The following is an 8957-nucleotide window of genomic DNA, read 5'->3' on the forward strand; positions in this document are numbered from 1 at the left end:
TTCTGTGATTCTTCTGTGATTCTTCTGTGATTCTTCTGTGATTCTTCTTGCTGCAAAGTACTTGGCAAGCTAGCTGCCTAAGGAGAAAAATCCAAGTGCATGACAACCTTTTTTTTTTTTTTGCTTTAACAAGAATAAGGATCCTGTAGCTTGAGGACTGTATGCAACCTGTGACTTCATGCAACACAGTGGCCCTGTTATTTTACTTTCTCCCTGTGTTACTGTTGGCTACCATATTCTGTGTGTGTTCAAGTGSGGCCTGCCAAATGTGCCTGAAAGGTGTTCTCGGTGCTCAGAGAGGAATGTTTCCTGTCACCAATCTGAGATGGAATATAAATTTTGCATTTTCAAAAATGTGGGCTTTTTGTTTTAAACCTCCATATTTTAATTTGCAATGTTGGTTGTTTGAGCTGAAAAAACAATTATTCAGTGATGTTTTGGAAAAAATGTGTTTTTTAGCCTGGTTGCCTGAGAAAATGAAGCTTATGTGATCATATTGGCTGTCAGCTGATTTACACTAAGCTTGAAACTGGGGTGACATTTGAAGATGATTCTCTCCCTTCTACAAAACTCAGAGAAACAGACATAAACTTGTGCCCTTGCAGAGGGGAAGAGGTATAACATGGTTGATATACACTGTTTGTCAGTAATCGCCTAGCCAGGTTGCAGCATTTATACTTGCTGTCTACTGCAGAGTAAGAATATTATGTGAGCCATGGAGGGCAGAGGGGAATATCATAGCAATGACTGAATTTGGTGTTGTTGTTGGGGGGGGGGAAATACATCTCCATAGCAAATGAAATTTTATTAGTTGCAGTGTGCACAGTATGGTTTGCTGAAGTTTTCTGAACTGAATGGTATTAGATGAAACTGAAGGAAGCTTTTACCTGAGCTCTTGGAAATCTTTCCTTTTAAACTGTAGCGAGATAAGTTTGTAGAAACAATGTTGTTTCTCTGTGTTATATTCTGTCTTTAAATGAGGGATTTAAAATTAAAATATATGAATTTTATTTTATTCGTTACTTATCTACTTTTTTCTAGCTGAGTTGTAATACTCTTTAGAAGCTGTATTTTATTACATTAAGCAAAAATATCATCTGATAACCTTCATAAAGGTAGGAATAAGAAATGTCACGAACATGTAAGATTGACATTTCAGAACTGATGCCTCAAAAATTTTTGCCTCTGTGCAATCTAGTGCTGTGCTGGCAGATGACAAGTTACAGGCTAAATCTTGACTAAATCTGCTAGAATTTGTAGGTATGTTAAACCACGTTTAATACAGTTGTGAAGATTTGTTGTGTTCGAAAGTGTTTGCACACACGTGTATCTACTTTTGTATATATACAGATACAATGTGTGTGTATATATATATATAAGGTGTATGCATACTTGTATGTGTATGTACAGTACACACGCACTTTTTAAAGTATTTACCAGCTATGGGAAACTTGAGGAAAATACCCAACTAGGTATTTGTGATACTATCTTGTAGGTTTTTTAATTGACCAATTTTTGCTTTACAGTGCCTGAAAATGACAACAAAGCGGAATTTGTTTGTGCGGCTGGTGCCGTGCCGCTGTCTGCGTGGAGAAGAAGAAACGGTCACTACACTTGATTATTCTCACTGCAGTCTGGAACAGGTGCCTAAGGAGATTTTCACTTTTGAAAAGACCTTGGAGGAACTCTATTTAGATGCTAATCAGATTGAAGAGCTTCCAAAGGTATGTTGCATATTTTTCCTTTTTGTGATACATCTTAACTCTGTTCCTTCATCCTCATTAGTAGGACCTGATAGTGTCTAGCTTTCCATTTCAGCATTCAGGCTACAATTTGCCAAATGCTTTTAAGTTGATTTTGGTGCCAGAGAAGCCGTCCTGGAAGAAAGAATATTTATGTGTTTTAGCTGGACCAATTTCTTATACTTTTTTGGAAAGGAACTGCTCAAATAACTGCTCCACTCTAAGAGAAGGTGATGCAAAGCAGAAGAGGCAGGATAACTTATTTCTGTAGCAATGTCTGCTGATACTGACTAACTGTATGCAATGAACTGTGGTGCTATCTTGAATCTCCAATAACATATGAAGATAAAATAAGCAAGATTAATGTCTTGTTCAGATCTCTGTGCCCGCAAAAGGCAGCTACAGTCCAAAGCATTTATGCACTTGAATTCCCACTTTCTACTTCGGTGCAGTCAGTTTTTGAAGTATCGAGATGCTTAAGTTCATAAGCTGGAGGGCTGGAATATCAGTTTGATTACATCTTAAATATTTAATGTTAGTTTTGAAATTGGAAGACAAACTGCACTGAATTAACAGTATATTAAAAGAAAAAAAATTTGTGTCAGGGAAACTTTTGAAATGTACAAAGTGATCATTGCAATGGACATTACATTGCTAGATCCTATCTTGGTAGAAATAGGTTAGTAATTAATATTTAAAAATGATTTTTCATAATTGTGTACAAATCATCACCACCATGCAGGGTGACTATAGAATGCTTTGTTAGATTTTTGGAATGTTTGTTATAACCATCTCAGTCTTTGCTGTTCTAGATTTTTTGGAAGTTAAGTTAATTGAAACTAATAAGCAAATAAAGCAATTTCAGTGCAGTAACTTAATTGATCAAAGACCTAGATTCCAGTGAAGATGGATTAAACTAACTGAATCCTTTTGAAAATCCACTCTTAAATGCACCTGAAAAGCTATCTATGAAAATCCGTACCCTTATAGTGAATAGGGCTAAAAACGTATGAGTTGCAGACTTGTCAACAACACCCAGTTTCAGGTTAGAGTTTTCATCGCTCTATCTGTGTCTCTTCCCAAACAGCACATTTCTTTGCACTATAGGTTTAGACTGAGCACTTTAGTTTCTAGTAGTTCACTATGAAGGCTTTGTATTAGCTTTGTATTCTTTTTCGGATGATTACTGAACTTCATTTCTGTTTCTCTTTGTATTGTCTTTATAACAAAGAATATTGCATGCATGAAAAGCGATATATTTTTTGTTGTTAGCAAAAAAAAAAAAAAAAAAAATCTCTTCCTGTGGTAAATTTCTAATTTATTGCTGAAATAACAAGAATTAAGAAAATTACATCTTTCCAAAGAGAAAATTCTNACCATTTTCTTAAGAGGAGCTGAGCTGCACTGTCATGATCAAATGAATGTATGCTAGAGTTTTAGACCAAAAAAGCTGTTAAATAGTTTGCTTGGTCTTTTCTATTATGTGTCATTTAATTTTATTAGCCAGCTCCTGTATGAAATCCAGTTTTGATATGTGACTAAATTGAGAGGTAGGCAGTCTTACTTGTGTTGGCCTATTCCAAGATTAAATTCTCCTCTCTATTAAAAAGACTGTTTCAACATTTTGGATTTTTTTTCTTTTATTTTCTCTGCTGAACTGAAGGGACCTGTAATACCATACACTCGCTTCATGTTAATGTATTTGTATGTTGTAATAATTCATCTTTGTAGTCTTATTTTTGAGAAGTTAATATTTAAGTATTTCTAGTAAAGCATCCTTTTCAGTTTTTGTGTCATTTTAGTAGGGTTTTTTTTGCTACTCTTTCCATCTTCAACCATCCTGAGAATGCAAAAACATATGAATTCAAACACTGTTATGAAAATGAGCAGAGAGAGTAGGGAGCAATAAAAGCACAGGAAAACTATTTTTTTGTAGTTGGTTGATAGAAACTGTAATTTTAAATCTAGTTGGAAGCAGAAGACGTACCAGAGAAGTTATTTATTGCTTAAAAAAAAAGATTCCCATAGGTTTGGAAGCAGATTTYCAGCTGCGTATGCCTTTGCCCTGACACCAGCTGGTTTAGTCTTTCAGCTCTGAAGCAGGCTTCTAACCAAGCCACCCCCTCAGAGAGAGGGTGCCGTACTTACTGGGCTCTCTCCAGTCGTCTGAGGCTGGATTAAGAAATTTCCACTCTTCCCCTTTCCTCTTTACCCGGGTGGTGTGTTCTTACCCTGGTTTTGCAATTTAGTACCCTTTGTATGTGACAACATAACTGCTCATTGGGCTGTCTTGTCAGCCTGATCACTGAAATGGCCGCTGGCTATTTCTTTTTTTCTCATCTCCAATCACTTCTGAAAAGTTCACCCTAGAATACCACAAAGATTGGTTTTTAAGGTTCCACAATTAAATTTACTAGCTGAGAGTGCAGCATGAGTAAACTGTGATGAGGATAACTGTGGTGGTAGAGGAGGACTTGACTTTACCAGAAATGCTGGTGTGGAAGTGTCAGTGTTAAAAGTGACGAGGTATTTGAAACACTCACCTGTGTGCCTAAATCACTTCTGAAAATGTACCCTGGTTATTCCAAGTGCGGCAATATACATTTGAGATGAAAAGCTCAAACTGTAGCTGTGTTYGTTTTGCTACTTACTCTGCTATAGGGGAAAAAGTTGGTATCAGTAAAACATATTTCAGTATCTCTGGAGTTGAGTACCAGTAATGATGATCTACTTTAAGATGAACTCAGATAACTTTAGCTTCTGAGTATCACCTGAAGTATTTCTTACGGAAAATACTTTTTACTGTGTGTAACTGTGGTTCACAGTTTCTGCAGTAATGGAAGGAACTTGCAGAAAGTGCTAAATGTAGCTACTGGTTTGCTGTGGCCATTTGCAGTTTTTTTGCTTCCCTAAGCATTGTAAACTTAATTCATTTTGAGTAAACTAATTGTCAGCTGAAGCTACTGTAGTGAAAGACTGAACAGTCTGGCCTTCAAGCTTTGAGGTCAGAAGTTTAAGGGGATTAATAACAAAAGATATATAGAGGAAACTAGGAGTAAATCACATTCACTTTTTYCTTTGTTTCAATAGCAACTTTTTAACTGTCAGTCTCTGCACAAGCTGAGTTTGCCAGACAATGATCTAACCACATTGCCAGCATCCATCGCAAATCTCATTAATCTCAGGGAACTGGATGTCAGCAAGAATGGTAAGTCACTTCACTTATTATACTGGGGTTGTTAAAAGGCAAAACAACATGACTGTATAGAGGTACAAGTGAAAGTATTATTTTTAGAAACTCTTAAATCTAGTAAATTTTAAATTGCTCATTTAAGTCATTACTTCATATAAAAGATTCTCTCATGGTCTCTTCGTAGTATTTGTTTTACCTACCAGATTAATTGGTTTGTACTTGGAGATTCATTACTGAAAAACTGATGTGGTGAAGTACTTTCCTATTCTCTCAAATATGCATACGCACAAATTTATTGCTTTTAATGGCTCTTCTGTTCAATTGTACTGGAGGAAAGTTGTTTTGCAAAAGCATTTGTAGGGTTTTTTAGAATTCTCTCTTCTGCTTGGTTTCAGATGAAAGTTGTTTGTTTATAGTATACAGTCTGAAAACTGCAGTAGAACTTGACTGCTCTCTCTGCTGCGAGTAACTTCTGTCACGTGGGGAGAGTGTGTGGCTTTGGACAACGACTAGTTCTCTTGTCTGACTTTAAAATCTATGACTGTGTGCAAGTCAGAACGCCTAATAGGTTATGAAAAGTTGTTAGCTGAGAATTGTGCTTGTGGGATTTTCTAATGGTACTGTTCTGTCGAGCTGGCAAYTCTGTGTAACTGTGAGGAAATTGCAATAACTTATATTGTCATCAGGCTTGTTTTTTTGGTTTGTTTTTAAAAAAGCATATTCAATCATGTGCTGAATTGGTGAGAATGTTAATAGACTTGCCTTGCTGATTCAAAGTGAAGTTAGAGCACTTCTTGTAGTGTAAGACAAAAAGCTTTCTTGGTCTAGATTGTTGTATTTACTTCCCATTGACAAAATGTCTAAAGCCCAAGCAGAGTTCATATAGGGATGATTTGTTGAATGCGAGTTCTCCATAACTTGTTGTAAAACTTCAGGTCTTTAGCAGTGTTTGCTGTTTCGGGTTTTTTTCATTTCTGATAAATTTGAGTTTTGCATAGAGATCAAAATACCTATTAAATTGATCTTTGAAAATAAAGAGTTGCATAAATATGCAAAATATCTTATATCAAAATCCATTATTTTTTCAGACAATTGGCTAATTATGACTCCATAAAATTAAGTTCCACTTTTTTAATAAAAGTATTCCAATCATTGAGGTATGTCATTCTCCCTCATTGTCTGTTGTAGCCTAATTTATGCTTAAACTGTTGGTTTATTATTTCTGTATAATGAATATAGCATTTACAGTGTGATAAAGTAACTTGATTGTTGTTGCTCTATTCCTGGTACAAATGGATTAGTCTTTCCTAAAGAGCACTGTCCTTAAACTTTCACGATTAAGTAAGAATCACCCTTTTGTCCTAATCTGAACTATTAAAAGGATTAACTGTTTCCAACACAGAAGTTCTCAAGCAATAAGATTTGAAAGCAGCAAAAGAGTTTGAGTTCTTGTATTGGCAAATTGCTCAGCTTACATATACGAGTGGGCAGCTTGTCAGTCACTGACTAGAGAGTGAGTTGTCCATCCAAAACAATGTAAGCTGTAGCTAAGCCTTCAAAGAGCTGCTGAAAGGACACTTGTAACTCTGAGGCATATAAAGTATTTAAGAACACATTAACTCAATGTCTTGCTATCTCAATATATTGTGAAACACTGTTTTGGGGAGGTTTTCTTCTCTGTAACATCTTGCAGGACAAACACTTGATGGGGGCACTAATTTAAACTATTATCATGTGCCTGTTGTCAGTCTTGCCACATTCTGGATGGCTTCCCTGCCTAGTGTTGCACATCAAAAATAGCCCCGAGATGACACATACACTTTTCTTTGGACATCTGGTTCTCTCCAAGCCCACCACTCCTGAAAGCTTTGTAARCTCCAGAAACAAGTTGGAGTCTGTACCTGCTTTGCTGAGGGAAGGAGTAGTGGACTTTTTGACTGGTTTCTGATAAACTGATGCTATTTGAGACTTCAGTTTGCCAAGAYAGGTGCCTTTTTCTCTTCCCTATTCACTGTTGCAACCATGGAAATCCTCTTTGTTTTTTCTGACAACTGGAATGCAACTCTCTGAAAACTTTTCTTTTGTGCCCCTTCTCTCTTGCATAAGGACTTGCATCTCGGTCTCCTGATCCCCATGATTGTCTGTCTTTTTCTCTCTAATGTGACTAAATATAAATTTCTTCAGTTTTCCAAGAACAAGTGAAGCTGATCAAGCATCTCTGATTCCCACTGCATGCCCCCCCTCCCCCTCCAAATAGATATTGAAAGTATATGGTRCGGAAGCTATGGGTTTTGTGGAAAGCACAAGAGTTACTTTCTCTAATCTATCAAAAAATTGACTAGGGAGTAACCAGCAGTCTTTGTGAAGAATGATGAGAGATGCCATACTCTAAAATAATTTTGTGGGGATTTATTTGTCATTTTGCAGCAGTTATGAAGGTGATAGTCCTGTGTTTTTCTTCTGGTGTTAATATACTGTAAGCATTATCTTATGCCGTAGATGGAGCTAAAGCATGAAGTGCTTTTGCATCAAATGCTTCTTGCATCAAAGCAGATGCTTTTGCATCAAATACGCATTTAATTATAAAAGTTATGGTTTTAGAAAGGAAGTTACAAAAGTAGACTTGATTTTTCAAATACTAATGCATATAAAATGTCAGGGTTTTCATGCAGGATAGTTGAGCTGTTTATGGCACAGGCATACTGGAATGTATTGACTGAAGGCATGTATTTCACTTAAAGAGCTGACAGAGAAATGAAGCCTCAGTTTTGAAATGTGGTCAGGTTTCTTCATGAATTGCAGAGTCTAGCTATGTAGCCAGGCCACACAGGGCAGAGGAGAACTTTTGCACAGAACAGCATCAAAATTTTCAAGAAAAACTGTGTGTGTGTATAATACTTGTTTTCTCATTCAGATGAGAAATCAAAATTGGAGAAATTTATCAAGATGGCAGATGCTATCATTAAAATATTAGTCTGAAAAAGTAATTTTGATGGAAAATGTTTTAGTAAGTCCAAAATGTCGTGCCTTTTTCAGGTTTAAATGTGTCTGATTTGTATATATAATACATAAAATTGCATGGCAGAGGCCTGAAGATGTGCATATGTGGATACTTAATGTCCATATTTAATCAACACAAATTTTCACATAGTCTAATGGCTGAAAGCGGAGGCCTAGGCAAGAGTTACTAAAGCACCAAACACCAGTACACATGCATATTTTGTTTGTATGCTTCCAGTCTCCAGCAGTTTGTGCTGTTAGGCCTTTTTGAGCCAGCCACAGTGGGGKTTTTTTTTATTATTATTTGATCTCTCTCATTGGATTTCTTCTCCATTAATTTATCCATTTTTCTCTGGATGTGATGATGYGTGTCTTGAGGTGTGTGCTAAATTACAGAGTGCAAGCCTGTAACAGYTGCATGTTCTGGAGCACACAAGTTCTAGTATAAACATTTGGTTTGGAGTATACTATTTGTGGCTGCTGAAGAGGTCATGGCTACATGAAGATGGAGCCTAAAATATCAATTTGCTGCTATGTGTGCAGCAAGCAGGGAACAGAGTTAATTTTAACTCTGTCTTTAGTCTTGGCAAGAGCTGATAAATTCTGTATCTTTTTGAAGTACTGAGTATTTCAGTTGTCCTCTAGGCATTTTAACCTGATTCCAAAAGCTATTGTGAGCCCTTAATATCATAGGTAAAGATGTCCTGTTATTTCTCTCTAAGTACCCTTCAACTCTGGAGCTTTTCCCTGGAAGCTTGATACTGTCAATTAACAAAGATGAAATGATATAATAAGTAAACTATGTGCTTATATCAGAAATTACATCCTGCATTGTGTATAGCGGCGTGTGTAGTCCTTTTCTGTCCTACTGGGTTGCATCCTAAAGAGAAATTGCAACATACTTGCAAATCCAGAGTTAAAGGCCTAAGTAGAAAAATGAGTGTTTCATTTACTAAACTAAAGGAAGATTTTGAACTTTTATTCCTTTATGGCTAAGATAGTATTTATCAGTAGTGATACCA

At 36.3% G+C, this 8957-nt stretch overlaps 1 protein-coding gene across 9 annotated transcripts in view; it reads left to right on the forward strand.

Annotated features, from left to right (window-relative positions):
* Positions 1 to 8957, forward strand: part of ERBIN (erbb2 interacting protein) — a 114499-nt gene that overhangs the window by 46284 nt on the left and 59258 nt on the right. For all 9 annotated transcript variants that reach the window (XM_085322386.1, XM_085322381.1, XM_085322382.1 and 6 more), the window contains 2 exons: positions 1527 to 1724; positions 4833 to 4950. In XM_085322386.1, the coding sequence (XP_085178512.1) occupies positions 1536 to 1724; positions 4833 to 4950 (307 nt within the window). In that variant the 5' untranslated portion in view covers positions 1527 to 1535. The remainder of the gene's footprint in view (positions 1 to 1526; positions 1725 to 4832; positions 4951 to 8957) is intronic.

Source organism: Rhea americana, unplaced genomic scaffold (genome assembly GCF_003343005.1).
Source record: "Rhea americana isolate MKP2758 unplaced genomic scaffold, rheAme1 scaffold_77, whole genome shotgun sequence".
Lineage (NCBI taxonomy): Eukaryota > Metazoa > Chordata > Aves > Rheiformes > Rheidae > Rhea > Rhea americana.